The following is a 21810-nucleotide window of genomic DNA, read 5'->3' as shown; positions in this document are numbered from 1 at the left end:
GCAATATGATTTTTTTGTATTTATTTTATACACTGTAGGCATACACAGTGTTTTAACAAAACATTATCAAACCCACATAATAACTAAAATGACCTTAACAGAAGAAAAGCCCTTGTCGTATTCAGCACAAGTAGACTTGAATGTACATAAAACTTTCAGCTGTAACCATAGCAATCTTTCACCATATGTACTCTTTTACATTTGCAGTATTTAGCACTGGCCAGCATGGGCAACTGGGGAATAAATATAATGATGTTGTATACAATGTTTTGCTTGAGTTGCTAATTTTTTCATGGTGTAATACCCAGAGATAACCTTCAGAGAACAAAAGCATATTTTGATGATAATGCCTTTTTAATAGCCCCTTTATGAAAGTGTAACAGAGGATTGATATAATTGTGTAAATGGAGGAGACTCTTGTATTGGGCTCTTCTGAAAAGTCATTCTGTTTAAGCGCTCCCTTTTTTGTTCCACCAGTGGATTACCAGTTGTCAAGGACATAGCGATGGTATCTTTTATGTGCAATTCAAATGTTTTAACCATACTGTATTTAAATGCTTTTGCTATCTGGAGGTTTTTGGTTAAAGCCTACCATGTTATTTTTGTGCTATGCAGTAAGAAAACAGGCTATCATTTATTTGTTTCTGCACTGTATCTTTTTTTTTTAATATGCTGTCACATCTGGTTATTGTTTATAGAATTTAAAGTGAATTTTTTTTTAGTTTTAGTATAGTATATTTTATTTTTTTAAGAGGTGTCCCTTGCTCTAATTGGAAGAATACTAAGTTGTTAATTGAACAGAATGTGTATGTTTTTAAAAAGAAATATTATTATATATTTTCTCCAGCTTTATATATACGAGTATATACAGTTCAGTGCAAATGTCATAGGTCACATGAGACAATTATTTATAATGCTACTTATGTGGGTGATAAGTGATTTATTTGATCATGAAATCACTATAAAATGTTAGAATTAACACTGAAAAAAGCAAGAAAACTAATAAGAATGTCATCTGCTTTTTAAAAACTTGTGAACTAGCTAGAGCAACATGGAGCTTGGTTCCCAAGTATCTTCTTCTTCTTCTAACTATTCCATGTATATATTAAATTCCACTTACCAGCATGCTTTATTTAGATTAATAAAGTAGTGATTAGCTGAAGGGCGGCACGGTGGCGCAGTGGGTAGCGCTGCTGCTTCGCATTTGGGAGACCTGGGGACCTGGGTTTGCTTCCCGGGTCCTCCCTGTGTGGAGTTTGCATGTTCTCCCCGTGTCTATGTGGGTTTCCTCCGGGTGCTCCGGTTTCCTCCCACAGTCCAAAGACATGCAGGTTAGGTGGATTGGCGGTTCTAAATTGGCCCTAGTGTGTGCTTGGTGTGTGGGTGTGTTTGTGTGTGTCCTGCGGTGGGTTGGCACCCTGCCTGGGATTAGTTCCTGCCCTGTGTTGGCTGGGACTGGCTCCAGCAGACCCCCGTGACCCTGTGTTCAGATTCAGCGGGTTGGAAAATGGATGGATGATTAGCTGAACCAGGTATGTCATTGGTATAAGTTCACAAATAAAATGATACATTGGATGGTAACCACAAATGATGGGATGCTTTGAGGAGAGTTTTGGAGATGGATAAGTTAGCACACTTTGACATAAATAAAATTATACATTTTAATCAAGCATTGGCTCACCAACCAGGATTTCAAGACATGCTGTTCAAACTGTCATATTAAAATTTGAAGGAACTTGGCAAGCTGGCAGAAAAATGCAGTGTAAGACTCAAAAAGCTATCTGCAACTGATGAACAGTTAACGGAGAGATTGGTAAAGCCATCAATCACCAAAGTCCATGCTTCGATTGTGCAAAGGAGACTTAAAAGAAATGGTTTTCTAAAATGTGTTAATTAAACTTTTTTGGTCCACAAACATGCCACTATGTCAAAGAAACAGTTATGAAAATCACATTAATACTTGTCTGCAGGATTCTGTTAAGCATGATGGAAGCTCTTTGATGGCAGCTCAAACACAATTTGTTTGAAAAGGGTGACAAGCAGCCACAGTCAAAGGATTTTTTATGGCAAAACATGCAAGAAGCCTGGAAGTATATACCTCAGCACTATTACTAGTATTGTATCAATGTTTACTTGTGTTTATTGCAAAGTTCTATTTATATAATGTATAGTAGTTTCATGAGGAAATAAACTTTTGGACAGTATCCTTTCTCTTATATATAGTATATAGTGCTCTCACAGGGCAGTACAGTACCAGACTAAAGTGGGGATTTATAGAACCCTGAATTAGTTAGTGTAAAACATTGGGGAGCGTTGATTACCATACAGGGAATCCCACTAATTGGCAGATGGCACCATGGAATCCTGATTCAGTATATGTAGGCTTTTCAGGCACACTGGAAACAACAAACTGTGGTGGAGGTAGCACTAAAGTACAGAAGCAAATGAGGCAGATAAAAGAGACACAATACTGTAAGTAGCTGGCCACAGGGTTTGTACCTAATATTCAGAATCCTGGAAGTTATTTCTGTGGTGTGTCTGGAGGTGATTATTGGACAGAGATTAAAGCCCTCTTAGCATGATTGATTTTCTTATCTTGGAGTTGGGATGTAAACATTTGGCAAGGATAAGATTGATGGAATAAAGTAATAATAAAAATAATAATGTTATTAGTAGTAAATTAATTGCTATGGCACATTTCATCCACTGAATGCAGCTGTTCTATCAGAGGATTTTAATGAGGTGGTGCTAAGGTCATAACCAGAAAGACAAAACAATCTGTCATCAAACACTACACATTAACCAAAAGTAAAAGTTCTTAATAACAAAGATACAGTTAGGTCCATAAATATTTGGACAGAGACAACTTTTGTCTAATTTTGGTTCTGTACATTATCACAATGAATTTTAAATGAAACAACTCAGATGCAGTTGAAGTGCAGACTTTCAGCTTTAATTCAGTGGGGTGAACAAAACAATTGCATAAAAATGTGAGGCAACTAAAGCATTTTTTAAAACACAATCCCTTCATTTCAGGGGCTCAAAAGTAATTGGACAAATTAAATAACTGGAAATAAAATGTTCATTTCTAATACTTGGCTGAAAACCCTTTGCTGGCAATGACAGCCTGAAGTCTTGAACTCATGGACATCACCAGATGCTGGGTTTCCTTCTTTTTAATGCTCTGCCAGGTCTTTACTGCAGCGGCTTTCAGTTGCTGTTTGTTTGTGGGCCTTTCTGTCTGAAGTTTAGTCTTCAACAAGTGAAATGCATGCTCAATTGGGTTAAGATCAGGTGACTGACATGGCCATTCAAGAATTTTCCACTTCTTTGCTTTAATAAACTCCTGGGTTGCTTTGGCTGTATGTTTTGGGTCATTGTCCATCTGTATCATGAAACGCCGCCCAACCAATTTGACTGCATTTAGCTGGATTTGAGTTGACAGTATGTCTCTGAACACCTCAGAATTCATTCGGCTGCTTCTGTCCTGTGTCACATCATCAATAAACACTAGTGTCCCAGTGCCATTGGCAGCCATGCATGCCCAAGCCATCTGCCTCCACCATGTTTTACAGATGATGTGGTATGCTTCGGATAATGAGCTGTTCCATGCCTTCTCCATACTTTTTTCTTGCCATCATTCTGTTAGAGGTTGATCTTGGTTTCATCTGTCCAAAGAATGTTTTTCCAGAACTGTGCTGGCTTTTTTTAGATGTTCTTTAGCAAAGTCCAATCTAGCCTTTCTATTCTTGAGGCTTATGAGTGGCTTGCACCTTGCAGTGCACCCTCTGTATTTACTTTCATGCAGTCTTCTCTTTATGGTAGACTTGGATATCGATACGCCTACCCCCTGGAGAGTGTTATTTGCTTGGTTGGCTGTTGTGAAGGGGTTTCTCTTCACCATGGAAATGATTCTGCGATCATCCACCACTGTTGTCTTTCGTGGACTTTCGTGGTCTTTTTGCATTGCTGAGTTCACCAGTGTTTGCTTTCTTTCTCAGGATGTACCAAACTGTAGATTTTGCCACTCGTAATATTGTAGCAATTTCTCGGATGGGTTTTTTCTGTTTTCGCAGCTTAAGGATGGCTTCTTTCTCCTGCATGGAGAGCTCCTTTGACCGCATGTTGTCTGTTCACAGCAAAATCTTCCACATGCAAGCACCACACCTCAAATCAACTCCAGACCTTTTATCTGCTTAATTGATAATGACATAACAACGGACTTGCCCACACCTGCCCATGAAATAGCCTTTGAGTCAATTGTCCAATTACTTTTGAGCCCCTAAATTGAAGGGGTTGTGTTAAAAAAATGCTTTTGTTCGTTTCGTTTTGTTCACCCCACTGAATTAAAGCTGAAAGTCTGCACTTCAACTGCATCTGAGTTGTTTCATTTAAAATTCATTGTGGTAATATACAGAACCAAAATTAGAAAAAAAGTTGTCTCTGTCCAAATATTTATGGACCTAACTGTAAGTAAGCTAAGTCTTGATAACTGGAAAACACCAAACAAAAGGAATAGTCTGAATCTAAATCTCTGATGATTTGGAATCTCGTACTTCCAGGGAATCATGGGACATATCAAAATACCAACCGGCCCACTAGAACTCTAAAATGGCAGCACCCAAAACCATACAAAATGGCCTTACAAAATAACAGGAATAAATATCCAAGTTTAAAATGAAAGATCACAGAAATAAAAGACATTAATATAAAAAATTATTTTACTGAGTTAAAAAAAACCTCAGGAAGAAAGCAAAAATTTTCCCAGAAAAGCACAGAAAACATAACACAAATTAAAAGAACATTCTAAACAGCAGCTCAAGGTGCTATAAAATAAAAAAGTAAACAAATTCTTCTAATAGTTAAGATGTGCTGTATTTATAATGCTAACTACAAATTCTAGAAAGATATTATTGAAATAATTAAAATACAGTTTTGTAACAAAAGAAGCAATAGTATTTAAATAAAGTACTGTATGTAGATTAAATTAAAATTTGATAGAGACCACTATAATTTTTCCTGCAAATGAAACAATAAGTTGTGGTTAAATGACAAAGGAGTTGGGAAAACAAAAATTCCAGAAAGCAAAATCCTAGAGAAAATGAAGATCTACAGTAAACGGTGTTCAGTATTCCAAAGATAACAAAGTGTTACTGTCTTTGGCCAAATAGCTGTCCCAACCACTCTCAGTCAAGAAATCACAGAGCAGTGATGACGCCAGAGTCTGTGTACAAATGGTGCTCTCTAAGCTGATGTATAGATGGTATACAGCCAATCTAGATGTGCTATGAAGATGTAAATAATTGTAGTATGTGTATGTAAGTATTTGTTTTAACATTTTTAAACAAAAGCTAATAGTACTTATGAAAAAGCTAAACTTTAAAAGTTTATTTTAGAATCTTCTTAAATGTTTTACAGTGCTTGCATAATATGTGTATCTGAACTAGTATAAGAGTCCACATTTTTGGCAAATAAAAATAAAACTGCCTTTACTGTCCTTTAATTCTATGGAGGGAAGTTGAGAAGAAGATTGGAAGCAATGATTTGGGGTATAAAGGGACTGGGATTAAAAAGTAAATGAAGGCACAAGATAGATGTATTTAAAATCAAGCCTGAATAATACTTGAAGCCAAAAAAAAAGTGCAGATAAGGCTGTTGTTATGCGTTTAGAACTCATGATGTTTTATTTTGAACAATTTTGATTAAGCTTATTGCCAGTTCTTTAAAAGTGTAATCTGGCAAGCTAAAAATTGTCCCACTATTGCTCTGTGCTGTTACACTGAAATCAGATTTTGTGGATAAAAATTACCAGTTTTTTTTTAAGTTTCCCTGATTATACAAAATGTATGAACAACAGGTGTGAACACAGAAACTAAGTACAGTCTACTCTTATAAACTCATTGATAAAATGATATGATTAGATCAGTTTTTAAAACAATTTAAAGCTTTTGACTTTTTTGATTCTTTCTCTAAGCACAGTTGGTTTAATAGTGTTTTGTCTTGGTAGAGTAATATATTACTGTACTTTCCCCTTTTGTATTCTTTAATGTGTAGCCTTTGCTAGAATGCCTCAAATTTCACAGACTTACCACTGTTTATAAGGTATTGTACCATATAACGTCTCCCCACCTTCTCTTCTCCATTTATAACCTCAGGCAATTGGGGGCATTAAAAGACAAGCAGGAGTTAAGTTACATTTTAAATAATGTATTATTGATAATATTCATGAATATTAAGAATATGCAAAGTAAAGTGAAAATTGGCAACTATACAACCTGATAAATGCTGATCTGTAGTTTCAGGTGGCACACAGACTTGTTAGTTACTTAAAATGTCTCTAGTTAAGTCCTTATTTTTGGTCAGCTTTCTTCAGAACAGGCCGCATGCCTGTCTTAATATGGCTGCCGAGCTGTGCTCTTCATTGTGTTGTCCTTTTCAATTCATGGTGTGTGAGATGCTCTTTCATCAGATGTTTGTAAGAGAGAGAGAGGGAGGGGTTAAGCAAGCAAATTTATAGATTCTCCGTCCAAGCCCTATAGCCAATAGGGCTTTATGGTACTTAAAGGCTTTTGATAGAAGCCAAGTCCAAACAGCTATACTTCAGACCAATGGGGCACAGAATATCTTCACACCTGCCCCCAAAACCATGTGTTAAGGTGAAGCTTGCCAGCTAGATAGTTGGCCTTCATGCGGGGGTTAACTGAAAAAGTCCTGCAGAGTATCACTTGCCAAACATGTTTGAGGCACTTCCCCCAAGCCTGTCATAAAATTACAAAGAGACTTAGTCCTAAAAGGGGGTAGGGGTACTTAACCATGCAAATAAAGACATACAAAGTATTTATCAACTTATATGCAATATTTCACACCACAACAAATAGTCAAAAAGCTGCATCACACCATTTAAAAACTGACTAGAAAATACATTTGTCATATAAAAGCATTTGTTACAAACAAAATGCAGTCACCCTCATATAATGAGTTCGGCCAAATATCAGCCTATAATAATGCTGGAATTTTTTTTCAACTCTGTAATACTTTTTGATTTATTAAACTAAGTGCAGCAACACAGCTAACAACAAAAGCAAAATGGTGTTTTGAGACTTTCTTTTATCTCATATTTCCTGTTTCTGTGTTGACAGCTCAATATGATATCTGCATTACATGTTTTTGGTTTTTTTTTTGATTATATTGTATATTTCCATCTTGCTGTCTGATTTTATATGCTTATGTACTACTCATAGTATTTGCACTACATATGCTCACATTGCACTGCTGTATTTATTGTGGAAATGCATTTTTCTTATTTATTGACTATTAGCACATTTATTGTATTTTCTTGTGCTTAGTTTGTTTGGAGTGGTGGCTGGAGGAGAGAGGCAGAGTAAGACTTTCATCTTACAATATGACTAAATGTTTATGACAATAAATTTACCTCTCATCTCCTGTGATATGTTTCCATTTGTTTTTAATTTAAGTAATCTGTATTGTATGTCATTCAAAAAATATAAGCTATATAAAATAATGGCAGAAGACAGATTAACTGAAGGTTAACGTTTAATATGAAAAGGTACATATGGTCTTTTAAAATTAGTAAAATATAATAATTAGAAAAGTAATATACTGTTTTAAAAAAAATAATATTATTAACCTTCTTTTTGCCAGTGGAAAAGAAACCTACTGCTAAGCCAAAAGAAGACAAAGGTAGGTCAGAGAGATATTTTAATTACCTTTTTCTTTTGTTTATGTCTTAAAGTTGGTGTAACAAGACTGTGTGATGACTACTTGTTCACAAATGCAGAAAATTGTCTTACTAAGATTAACATTTCCAACATGCTAAATGTATGTGAGAAGCAGAAAGTATATTTCTGTTGCTAAAAGTCCATTCATCCACTAATCCTTCAGTCCAAATATTTTCTAAACCTGATCAATCAAAGCTTAGGGCCACAAGGTGATGTGCTAGTACATCACATGGCTTCAGGCAAAAGAAATGATGAAACTGAGTTTTCTAAACTCAGGTGAGATCTTGGGGAGCAGCATTTCATTTTGCTAAAATTTTACACATGTTGGGCTAGGTGAAAAATATTTGCAAATGTAGGTCAATATACTGTTGGAAGCATTCAGCTCAGTTAACACATTCTTTGTCATTTTACATTCAATTATTATTTTTATTTATTTTGCAGTCAGCTTTATATGCAGGGGTGGGAAAAATGTAAACAGATACTGACTGTGCTAAAACTTTAAATATAGCCAAATTTTACATAACAAACTTGAGCTTTAAAAGCCTAACATAAAACTAGCTCCCAAAGAGCAAACTTTATAAAACCACCAAGTTGAAAAAAGTAAAATGAAAACCAGGCATGTATAAAAAGCATTTGCACAAAATAAGGAACTAATTTAAAAAAAAAATCACATTATCCTACTGGCCTAATCCAAGGATGTAGGGACCAGAACCTATCCTGTCATCATCCAGTCAAGAACCAGCCATGGACATGGTTCCACTCCATTACCCAACTCTGTCATGCACTAACTTAGGGTCAATTTAGCTGGTTATCTTACCATTTTACTGGGAGGTAGAGGTGAGTGATGATTGCTGTAATGTCAAATTCCCCTGGTATTGATTGTCAGGAACAAATTTTGATTTGTTTTGACATGCTATTCATTTGTATTTCGTATTGTGTGATATATATATATATATATATTACAATCTTGACAATGGTATCATTTTGTGCTAGGTTTTTTTCTTTAAACACCAGCATTCTGTGTGGGTAAAATGATGAGAACTGCTATTCTGTGGCCTTAAACATCACTAGGCAATGCAGTGAACCCATGTACAGAGAAGAACTCTGCCACTGCTGTGCTGTTAAAGATGCCAATTTCAACCAAACAAGAGGAAGTTATGAAAAAAAAATATAAATGATTAAAATAAAATCAAAAAAGAAACTAACAGAAAGAAACCTGCTTTTTTTCTGACTAAAACATTTTAGGAATTCTCCTTAATGTGTTCAGAAATTAAGGAAAATTTCTGTCTAACAACCCTGACACACTCTTACCAATCCAATAAGAAAAACGAACACTTCTGCCACTTAGTAAACTATTGTTAACTCTGACTCTCCATGTGTCCTCCTAAAAACTTCAATTAGCCAAGTGGCCGTTTTGGATTCATTGAACAATGCAGAAGCAGTAGCCAAACAAGACACATTGAAATAGAAACAAAACTAAATAATAAAGAAATCATAAACACAGCATGAAATGTGGTTGTGTAGCATTAAACCCGGACAGTTATAGCAATGATAGATGATAGTTTTATTATTGAGAGAAATTTAAACATACGTTGGATTCAGAAAGTATTCAGACCTCTTCACTTTCTATACACTTTATTGTATTGTAGATTTAATTATAGATAGATAGATAGATAGATAGATAGATAGATAGATAGATAGATAGATAGATAGATAGATAGATAGATAGATAGATAGATAGATAGATAGATAGATAGATAGATAGATCTTTATTGTCATTGTCACTTTTACAAAGGAACAACGAAATTGAAGGTGCAGTCTCAGTGTGAGGCATAAGAGTTAAAATGACAAGAAGAGAGAAAATAATAGCAAACCGAATAGTAATAAAAGTACTTTACAAAATATACAAATTGCACTTGTTATATATACAAATTGCACTGGTTAGATGTACAAATTGCACTGGTTGACTTAAGGTTTATATTGCACCTATATTTTGAGAATGATATGGAGTAGTTTTTAGTCTGAGTTCAGGGCCATGATTGCTTTTGGATAAAAGCTGTTTTTAAGGCGGTTTGTCCTGGTTTTCATTGCTCTGTATCTCTTGCCCAATGGTAAAAGCTGGAAGACCGGGATGTGATGAATCCGTTTAAATGTCTGTTGCTTTTTTGCAGCATCGGGAGGTGTACATTTGTTCCAGAGTGGAGAGGGTACAGCCAATTGTTCTCTCCGCTGTCCTGACGACCCTGTGGAGCGCTTTCCTTCCTGAGGAAGTGCAGCTGCCAAACTATACTCACAGTCCTTACGTAAGCACACTCTCGATGGAACAGTGATAAAAACCAAGGAGCAGATTTTTGGGGAGAAGGTTCTTTCTGAGGATGCTCAGAAAATACATTCTCTGCTGCGCCTTCTTCAGCAGCTCCTTCGTATTGGCGCTCCAGGTCAGGTCATCCTCCAGCTCAGCGTTTCTCAACCTTTAAGTATTTGCGACCCGAGTTTTCATAACAGTTTTAATTGCGCCCCCCTAATGTTTTTTTGAAACCCTAATAAAATTTATTCCTATATTTTTTGCTGCCGATACACCGCTACAAGTTTAAAATTTCCCTACGGATAGAGAAATTATGCCACATATGGCAACATTCGTGCCCCTTTTTTGTTACTTCAATGCCCAGAACACTGGGACCCTCTCCACACAGGCCCCGCCAATGATGAGTGGCTGGATGTCATGAGTGGCTGAATAAATTTGCTGTTTTGCATATCAGTCTACACTAAATAACCCATAATGACAGAGTGAAAACATCTTTTCAGAAAGGTTTACAAATTTATACAAATAAATTTAGTAAAGAAGAAGCACTCTTGATGTTTATGCAGTCTGCATAGAAATGAAGAAGTGATGCTACACCCTAAAACTGCAACTGAGGCACACACCTGGACATAGTGAAGGATATAGACATTCATCAGAAAGATAAAAATTAAATGAGAAGATTAACAAAAGAAAGAGGTGTTGAAATCACAGTGTCCCAAAAAGGTAAGATCATGTCACTGATACTTCTTGCCTTACAAATACTTCATTTCATCCAATGTCACAGATGCTAGAATGGATTGAGAAAATCAAGCTGAATTCACTATCACATCCTTTGAATCATTCCATGACTTGGTAGTAAGCAGTATTATCCTTCTTAAAGTGCCCATTCACTCCATTCCAGTGATGCAACTGACTAGCAATGAAAAGTAGATACTGTATCTTGTTGTTGTGCTTGTATCAAGGGACACAATGTGTCCTATAGAAAAACATTTCACACCTTTACACTGCCATCTTCAGCCTACAATACTGTTACTCGGCAGGAAAGATCCTTGGACTTACAGTATATGCAAAGAAGGAATCGTCAGTCCTGGCTGTTTTTATCATCAACCAGTGACTAGTGAGTTTGTGCTCTTTAGTCTATTTCATCTGCACCTTCTTATTTTTGACTGATAGAAGCAGAACTCTGTTTAGGACACTGGCAACTAGTGTTGATCAGTGAAAATTGCTGAAGTGTTTTTTGCAGCAAGGATGATGGTTTCACCTGAGGCCTTGTTTGCAAAATATTTTCCAGGAAATTCTACATTTTGCAGGCTTAGGCGAATTTTTTTTTACAAATGTCCAATGATGCTTTGCAAGGCCAACATGACATCACAGTGCTGTAGCAGTCATGCACACAATTTTCATGCATGCCTACATGTAAGAACTTTGCCAACTTGACCATTGGTGGGTCACAAGCACAAGAGAAAAAGCAAACTGCTGCGTCAGGTACAAAGATGTGCTTAAACTGTCCACCGAACCACTTGACAGTGCTCTGTGATATGTTTCCCTTTCTCTAACCACAGTCGTTTCAATCCCAGAGGACTTCAAGTACTGTATGTGGGCCATCATTGAACTTTAAAAGGTAAAAATAGTTCCTGAAGTCACAAAAGTTGAGAAACACTGCCAGTTTTACATTTTAAATTTTCAGTATTATAAGTACTACCACCAGATATATCATACTGGCCCTTGTGCAATGGCAGCACAGTATTACGCTACTATTTATGCATGCAAATGAGCCTCGTGTCCAGCAAAATCTCAACACAAGCCTTAAAGGAGCCCTTCCCCTCCACCTCCTCTCATCAAAAAAAATGCATTACACACTTTGAAATAATAAAAACAAAAGATTTATTTCTATTTACAAGATGTTTCTTTCTTCCCAATGGAAGAAGAATGTGAGAAGCATCTTCAAAAATATATGGGAAACAAAAAAGACGTTCCCAATGTTCAATGAGCTGTGACTTCAAACAATGGAATGGACCAGTCCCATGCTGCTGCTTCATTGCATGGCCAATGTATACCCCAAGATTAGAACTGTAAGCACAATTATGTATATTTTATATTGTTAATTTTTGGCTGGCTGTTGCATTTTGTTTGTGGTATTTGTTGCAGTTTGAGGCATGGTGGCATAATGCTTAGCAACACTGCCTCACAGCTCAGATCACATATTTGGCCACAATAATAGAGCCATAATAGTTGGCAGTCTTTATCCTAGTCCTCAAGGACACTTAAAAGGCCATTGCACCGTTATAATCCACTCAAAACTAGTTCAATTCCTCCTTCCCCATTGACTTCAATGCATTTCATGGAATCAGGCAAAGTTCACAAACAGGTGATTTCAACAAAAAAGAGGCAAAGCAAATTCAGCAGGGTTCACTCATTACTACTGGCACCCATAACATGTCCATGACTTGGTGAAACAAGAATGTGCATTTTTTGTTATAAGTTGTACTTAGCTAGTTTTTGAATGATCTGTCACAAGTTGTGTCGGCTTCTGCCAACCCTTTTTTTAACTATCACATACACTTTGCTAATTTTTTTTTGTGTGTGTGTGAAATTCTAAGCAAGGTTGGTGATCTTGATACACCTCATTTCATATTATCTGGCATCAACTACCAAGCAGCTGTGAGAAAGACGCTATATAGTGCCCGACCCGGCACAGACTCACTCGGAGGCACATGTAAAAACACAAAAACTTTTATTTTCTTCACCCATGGGGCACATCTTCCCCGTGAACCCCACAGACAATACACAGTCCAATAAGCACTTACATCACACACTTCTTTCTCTTTAGCACTCCTCCCTGGCAACCTCGTCCTCTTTCTCCCAATTCTGGCTCCTGAGTGGTGGTTGCTGGCCCTTTTTATAGCCCACCCGGAAGTGCTCCAGGTGCTTCATCACCTGTTTCTGATTGCACTTACGGGCGGGGCTGTAGAGTTGTCCAGGCCGGCTCAGGGACCCATGCAGCACCCCTTGGCGGCCACCCCAGATCCCAACAGGGCTGTGGAGAACTCCATCTCCCATGGAACCCTGCGTGAAACTAAGGCACCATCATCAACCAGGGAGGCTGCCACCAAGCATCCTGGGGGAGGTACTGAGATACCCATGGTTGCTCCCCTGGAACATATGTAGAAGGGGCGTCCCGGCCAGGCATGGGACCTGGCCGCCTGCCACACAGCATACAAACCAACTTCAACATTTTGTCTTGTCCATTCTCACTCTGAAAGCCACACACATACACAGTTGATATTTTGGTTGCTTTAAGTAATATTAATTGTACATGTAGCATAATGCAGTCACAGTAAATTATAAGAGAAGGGAAGATGCACGCAATAAACATGCCATTTTATGTATTCAAAAATTTGTAGTCTATAATTCTAAACAATTTCAGCTGCAGTTTTAATATATACATGCAAACAGAGATCATAAATCTTTTGTGCATCACAAGAGCCAATTCAAATAAAACGCATGGTACAGCATGCTAGGAAAGAAAACAACATTGAAATGACACAAATCTTCATAAGACTGATTCAAGATGGTGTTGCTTCCAGAGATAAAGGTCCTGGGCAGGAAGAGGCGGGTCCAGGTGGGCGGAATCTGGGAGTCACATCAGAGGTGTCATGGTTCTGAACTCGGGCTGCAGAGAGAGGAAGAGAAAAGGCATTAGTCAACAGCACCCTCTGGCTTTCTAGATGAATAGTACAATTATATGAGCCTTTAAACTGTCCCCTATTTGCATGCATATATATCCTATATATATTGTCAAGCTTGTGTCACAAAGTTGCACAGGAGAGTACAGGAGGATTTCCAAGGAGTAGAAACTTTATTTCTGTCCAGGCTGATACAAACAAAAGTCTCTTTCAGAAGTGATCCATCTACACAAGGAACAGCTGTCAAACCTGACTCCTTAGCCCCTACTCCTGGTCAAAAGAACACAAAGTCTTCCTCATCAAGGGGGCACAGTGGCTCAGAAACAGCGACCGGAGCAAAGGGAGTGAGACTTCAGGATGGCCGCGGCTTGGTCTTTTAAATGCCCTCACGCAGCAAGCCAGCACGCTTGCAGTTGATCCCACAAAGAGGAGGTGAAAGAGTGTGTTTGTTTATATATATATACTAGCCATCTCCTGCATAGTAGTGAAACAGGACAAATTTTAAAAATCAATAAACAAACAGGTATCACTAGCTAAGTGGTGGCAAGGTACACTCCAAAACACAGAGGTTGACCGACTTAAACACATCACCCTTCCCCCACCCCTTAGCCTGCAGTCTCTGTCTCAGCTCAGCACGAATATATTGCTTTCCTGCAAGTGAACTGTGATTCTTAGCGCGATGAGAGAAATCGCAAAATCAACCGGAGTGTTCAAGCAAATTACAGAAAAACACCTGATCTAAATCTGTTAAATAGTTCTCTCGTGAAAAGCGAACAGATAGACAGACAAACATACAGACAGACATCGTAATTGACATATATATATATATATATATATATACAGTATATTTTTTTTCTTATATATATGTAGGATCTCAATTTTCAACTATACAGACGCTTAATTAAGTACCAAGGTGTAAAAGCAGGGCAACATGAAAATCCAGGACCAGGTATTAAAATATCTTGATTACTTCCATATAATCTATCAGTGGAAGTTGTGTATTCTACTGCAAAATTTTAACTGTAGTGCCATAAAACCAGCCACTTTACTGAATTACTCTTGCCAGATAATCAATGAGCACTGCTGCTTCAATATCTAAATTAACAAGACTGGTATTATATCATGGTTAATGCATCTTACCAGTAGTACAGATCATTTCAATTCAGGTCTGTTCCATTTTTTTTTTTTTTTTATTAAAGGATTATTTATTATCAATAGGTCTTGTAAAATAAACACTAAATAAAACAAAACATGAATGTTTTATTTTTATAAAAATTATACAATCATAATTGAAAATTAAAAAGATTTGAGGAAACAAATAAAGAATGAAACAGCATGAAAAAAGATTGATGACAGACTCTGTAAAACTGCTTTTAATTCTTGCCTTGTTTGTCTGGAATTTGGCTGTACTTTAGTCTTAAATCATGATGTATCTGGGCTGGGATGGACTGCTGTTGAAGTGAAAATGTCATGTCAAACAATCCCCATATCTGTACAGGTATAAACGAGTTTGGTTAGACAGAGTGCTAACAACCAATTTTTTTAAACTGTACATCTAGATAATAAGCAATAATAAATAAATGAGTCTTTAGCCTGTAGGTGACAGATAGGTTATCTTTAGCCAATCCATAATTCTAGATTTGTTCTCTAACTTCAAAAGCCTCCGGTGCAACTTTAGAATCATCATAATTTGGCTATAATGAGGAATTGAAGGTCAGCTCTCTTTCCTTTGAATTTTTTTTTTTGCTTTTATGGGGTTTTTTTGCTCATGGAATCACACCTCAGTCCATCGCTGGTTCAACATTTTGCACTGTGGTGACTGCTGGAGGTTAGCCATGAACATGCGATACATGGATTACAAAGAAGATCAGTAGCAGCTCCCTTCCTATGCTGAGAGCAATAAGAAAACTGTTATGCTCGAGGGGTAGGGACTGCCTGTAAGCACTGTGAGCACAGCCCTTCCTATTGTTCTCTCCCTCTCACTCAGGACCACCGCTACATAGGGTTTATCACTTCAAAAAGTTCTTAAACAAACAGCTGTATTCCAAACATTTTCCAACCCACTTATCCAGTTTGGGGTTGTGGTCGGCCAGAACCTCATCACAGCAGTATTAGGTGCAAGGTGGGAACCACTTCTTGATCGAGTGGCTGAGAACTCCTACAATCATGCATATTGTGCCAATGTAGAGTTGCCAAGCAACCTGCCCTACATTCCAAAGACAACAGCAGTACCTGGGATTTGAACTCAAACAATGGGAGAACATGCTAAGATCAACACATGCAGTTACTGGGCTAGAATTTGAAAAGAGCAGTGTCATCTAGTAATTTTCTTGTAGTGCATGCAAAATAGCAGCATTTCTTTGCCCACAAGTTCACTAGCACAAACAGGGGCTACGGTGGTCAGTGAACTTGTGTCAGTGGCTTCCCAATAACACTTCAGAAGGTATAACACTTGAATTATTACAGTTTAATGTGCTGCAGCAGTTCCTTAGAGAGAATACTTGCTTATATAAATGAAAATAAATGAAACATCTGTATTTGAGCATGAAATAAAAAAAAATGCAAAGATAAAAAACCTCTACTTTCATAGTTGTCTTTTGTTTTTCCAAATGCAGCTTTTTGGCTGAATGAATGATTAAGGCAGAAAAAAAATAATGATTAATAAAAATGAATTATAAACTGTTGAAATAGCAGAGATTATTGCTTTGCTGTGGTTCATTACCATTTATGCAAACAAACCCTTTATTAGAAGAATCTTCCTACAGACAGTTTCACCTCAGGGCATGTTCATTTGACAACAACTGCTTTCTGCGGTGCTCATTGTATTCTGCCTACGCATTATCCCCTGTCAGGGTATTTTCTTTGTTAATATATGCGGATTTCTGATCATGATATTCATTGCTTTCTGAGTGGTGTGAAACTCTTGGTATTTTTTTATATTTTTATGAGAGTGTTTCTCTGCAAATTCTAGCATTTTTTGCTTCATTAAAAAGCTGAGCATAATGATAAAAAAAATGCATTAGCTGAGGAACAGCTCAGCATCAAGAGTCACAGTTTAGAACAGTCAACCTCATAAGGTGGTTTTGCCTGTCACAAACATTGTATGTGGTATATACAGATATTTTCTAACGCTTTTTACATAAAGTCTTCATAATATGGCATTTCCAGTGATCTTAAGTGCAGCAAACCTTTCTTTTCAATATTAAATAGAAATCATTGCTTTGGAAAATGTGAAATTTCTGTCAGCCACCAAGAAAAATCATACATAAATGTAGTAAATTCCTTATTTGAGAACAAGTATACCTGTCAAGTTAAACTATAAAACTGTATCCTTTTTAATTATACATGTCTCAAGATCAAATCTTCCAAAGAATTAATATATTCTTTAGAACTTTGAATGACATCTGTCATCTACCATAGCATTAACTGATTTATTATATATTCTCTTGAAACCCCCAAATATTTGCTTTTGCCCAACTAAACAAGGAATATGGTAACAACAAAAGAACTGGACAGGATATCAGAAACTCTGTTTAATTTCTTAAACAACAACAATGTTTATTTCTATAGTACATCTTAATAAAAAGAATGCAGCTCAAAGTGCTTTACAAGATGTCAACAAGATAGATACGAGAAAATAAAAACAAATTAAATTATATAAGAATAATAATGAATAACAAAAAATAAATCTATTCATGCTTACATAACATACATTTATAATTAGTAGAATAGTATCATCATTATATACAATATAATATTGTATGCCTTCCCTACAGATAAGCAGAGGTGGGTAGAGTAGCCCAAAATTGTACTCAAGTAAGAGTAGCGTTTACTTCAAAAAAATATTACTCAAGTAGAAGTAAAAAGTAGTCAACCAAAAAATTACTCAAGTAAGAGTAAAAAAGTATTTGGTGGAAAGACTACCCAAGTACTGAGTAGCTGTTTGAACATAATAAATGATTTTTTTTTTTTTTTTTTAGGAACAGGCTATATTAAATGGCAAGGGACTTTGACCTCATTCTTTTTGTTGGTCGTATTTTCTCTCTTTCAGCCTTTCTTTTGTTGATGTTTACTTGCTGAGTTGACCATTCTTCGTGGGCTGCCGCCGTGTATTGTGTGTCTTTAATTTTCTGTGACAGTAATACTGTCTTGTACGTCCGTAATATACTTTTAATTTTCTCTGGCGGTAATACAGGCGTGCGCGTCGGTAATATGCCTTTAATCTCCTCTGACAGTAATACTGGCTTGTATGTGGCTGTAATACAAGTCACTGCATTGTGTACCTTTAATTTCGTCTCGCAGTAATACTGGTTTGTATTTCTGTAAAACGCCTGTAACTTTCTCTGACAGTAATATCGCGCATCGCACCGTGCTCCGCACATGCGCACGTCACCAGAAGACACACACGGACACCTGGACGCACACAGGGATTTTATTAAAGAGGATGTGCAAATTCTGCTATTTCCAAATAATAAAATACAAAATGAGTAAAAATAAATAACATCTTTACAAAATAAAGATGCACAAATAACACAAAGTTCCAAATCTCAGTGTATCACAACAAAGCTTTTGAAGCCAATACCTACAGTAGGTAACATGTATGTTTGAACAGTGCAAACTACTTTCAGTGACAAGATATACTGTACACTGACAGTATAATACTGCATATTCATTTTGTGGTTTAGCGGGTTTGCAGCTTCAAAAAAAAAAAAAAAGGCCAGTTTCAAATCCATAAAGCCATGTCACTCTCCGTAGGTGCAATTGCATGACCGCGGGGAGTTAATGAGGTAGTTGGAGCGAATCATATGTGCAATTGTTCTCAATTGCTTCATTGGCTTTCTGCGGCGTGTGATTAAGGCCCACGGAGACGGGAGTGGATATATACGGGTCGGCACAAAAAAAGAAGGAGGAATCAAAGAAAAGGAGAAAGAAAAGAGCCTGTAGGGGACCGGCATCGTCACACACTTGCCCTCCAAATAGCACAGCTGATAGAAAATAACATTAGAACAAGGCAGCTTGTGCATGTACAAGAAGTCTCACTTTACCTTGACTGTCTGTGTCTGTGCATGTTTGGTTAAAACGTGCTTGTTCTTCACTCAGTGAAGTGATGGTTAAGCTTCTGCAGGAGTTGGCTCTCAAGGTTCTTGCAGTGAAGCTGTGACCATTTAGCAGTGAACAAGAGCCCCACATGACTAAAAGTATCTCACAGGCTGCAGACACAAGAAGTTTGTGGGTGATCATGTGACTGCATGGCTATGTCTGATTGGTGAAACGGAGTCATGTGATTATTGTTGCTACATCTGATTGGTAAAACAGTCATGCAGTAGATCCACTGGCGACTTCTCTCTGGCAAAAGTATAAGCGTATCTAATGTGTAAATGGAAAAAAGTAACGAGTTGAGTGTTGCCCAATGTAGCGGATTAAGAGTAGCGTTTCTTCTTCACAAATGTACTCAAGTAAAAGTAAAAAGTATGGTGCAGTAAAACTACTCTTAGGGGAACAATTTTTTGATAAAGTTACTCAAGTAAATGCAACGGAGTAAATGTAACTTGTTACTACCCACCTCTGCAGATAAGTCAATGGTATGGTCAAATGGCTGGGAGGACAGAAAAAACAAAGAAATTGCAGTTAGTATGGAGAACAAAAAAAACAAAATCTGTAGGGGTTTCAGGCCAAGGTACTACCCAGTCCCACTGGGCATTCTACGTAACATAAATGTGCTTCATTGTTTCCAGGCTTTGTCTCTGAGGATTTGATGCAGTGGGTGTCTTAGATAGCTGCGGCACCCACCTTCATTCAGATGAAGAATTTTCACCTCATAATAAACAATTAAGGAGTAAACTTAGGAAGAGAACAGAATCAATTGAATAACCTCATTTAAACCATACATCAACTGACAGATTTGTTTTAAGAAATTCATGGTTCTAACATACACTCTGAAATCCTATGCCTCAGCTTTTGTTGCCAGATCATTGTCAAAAATGAACCTAGGATTCTAAGTCTAGGGAGGCTTAAAGAAATTTTACTGACTTGTTAAAACTTCATGACAATTCTCATTTTTTAACTACAGTTTTCTTCATTTATTATCAATAAAGCAAAAATTAAATTAGAATGTCTATAACAGCTTGCTGGCACACATGTGGCTAGTTATTTAGAGCAATGGGCATTCACAGTGTGAAAATCTTATTTTATTTTTAGATTACAGTATTTCTGAATTGTGTTAAGACACTTCTGAGAAGACAGCAGTAATCTCTAAATGAGAAATATAAAACTGGCCATTTGACATGTCTCTGGTAATTGCATAAAAATATCACAAATAGATGATTGGTGAAATGGTAATATATAGAGTGGCCACCAAAGGCAACATTTCATAAAACACTGACCACCAGCCAGACACATATTTTCAAAGAATATTAAAAATGGCAATTTCTTTGAAATCATGATGAATGAATGGGGTTTGGAGATATCATGCTGATATGTGAATGTCATGAGCACATTTGACAATGTCCAGTTTATGTAGAATACAATTACAGTTTGCATTATTTTTGTTGTTAGGTCAGTTTTTGTTTATTTAAATATTATTTTGGCAATGTCACATTTCCATCATCATGCCATTTTCTACAATATTTCCAATGGAGGTAACCATATTATTTATTGTTAACGATGCCTGTTGCTGATCACATGAGTATGGCATACATTACCACATGGACTTGGCATGTGAATTCATCAAGCCACCATTATGATAGTTTGCTTTGGATTTTTCTTGATCTTCTTGACAAAAAAAAAAAAGTTACATGTGAGTGTGGTGAAGTATTTATTTTGAAGTATTTTATTGTTTTGAACATAGACACTAAGTTTTCTCATGTTTGTATTGGGACCGGATTCCTGTCTCTTTACTGACTTATGCTTGTGGTTTGTCCTAAAAGAAAAAAACAAGTTTCTTGTATATTCCCCTTAAAACCTACATCCTTAGAAATTGTACTTTAAAAATGTACTTTAAAATCAAGGCCCCGGTGCTTCCCTTTTAAAATGGACATCTCCCCGACTTACCAAGCTCAGGTCTTGCTGCCCTGAAAGATGTCAAACCAACAGGCGCAGCTATACTTCTTCCATGGATCTGAGTTCCTGCTGTCCAATTGCTCCCAGCAGGGCTCCCCAATCCAAACTCAGGTTCAGGTCCCTTCTATTCATGGCTCCAGTAGAGTTCCCCATCTGTGCTTCGCCAACTTCTGCTGCCTTCTCTGACGTATGCGGTGAGTCACACCATCCAGCACTGAAGAGCTCAGCCAAAGTGATTCCCTTCATCACCCCCTAAGCATCGGCCACACACTCCCCTGAGGTCTCTTCACATGGATGCTTGCTTCCTCTTCTTGCTTACTCGCACCAGAACTCTCCCGACTTCCTGCCTGCTTCTCTCTCTCCCCTCTTTTAACCTCCATTCTTTTCCTTTCATTTCTATTTGTCATTCTCCTCTTGATCCCCCTCTGTTGGCACAGCGCCTCAATTGCACACTGCAGAAACCAATGAAGCAATTGAGACAGACCGCATCCTCACATGCAGATGCCTCTCACCCCAGTTACTTCACCAACCTCCTGCAGCTGCATGAGCATGCACACCCATGGAGATTGAGTCAGCCATTGAATTATGAAAAACGGGCCTACTACTCTACCACGGACTCACTATACCACGATAATCTGTATGCACTAATACAGTAGTTACAAAGGGGATATGATTGCCAAATATGTTTTCCTAGTGTGTGGGATTACAGTGGAGTGTGCAGCATGCCCACTACCACTCTTCGAGTCAATGAACTAACAGCAACATTGCATTTCTGATTGCAATGAACTAATCACCTATTTTTTTAGTTTACTTTTATTTAAAATTGCATTTGATGATGTTTATTCGTTTGGAACTTTCATATCCTATATGGCTATGCATTCATATTTGTGAACTCCTTTTTATAGTTCTTTCACTGTTTTTTACATTTCCATAACAGTGCACTCAATTAATGCAGGACTTTCACCAAACTATAGCATTGAGCATTTTTTAATATTGCCATAATAGATTAGAATACTATTTCATT

The 21810-nt window shown here is 37.1% G+C and overlaps 1 protein-coding gene across 1 annotated transcript in view; it reads left to right on the top strand.

Moving 5' to 3' along the window:
• The window catches only part of trdn (triadin), a 456738-nt gene that overhangs the window by 227415 nt on the left and 207513 nt on the right, over window positions 1-21810 (top strand). Inside the window, exon 11 of the mRNA XM_051924220.1 lies at window positions 7663-7701. Coding sequence (XP_051780180.1) covers window positions 7663-7701 — 39 coding nt within the window. The remainder of the gene's footprint in view (window positions 1-7662; window positions 7702-21810) is intronic.

The sequence above is a fragment of the Erpetoichthys calabaricus genome, chromosome 3, assembly GCF_900747795.2.
Source record: "Erpetoichthys calabaricus chromosome 3, fErpCal1.3, whole genome shotgun sequence".
In the NCBI taxonomy this organism is placed as follows: domain Eukaryota; kingdom Metazoa; phylum Chordata; class Cladistia; order Polypteriformes; family Polypteridae; genus Erpetoichthys; species Erpetoichthys calabaricus.
The sequence above is the reverse complement of the archived record's forward strand: the minus strand, read 5'-3'. Positions and strand labels throughout refer to the sequence as shown.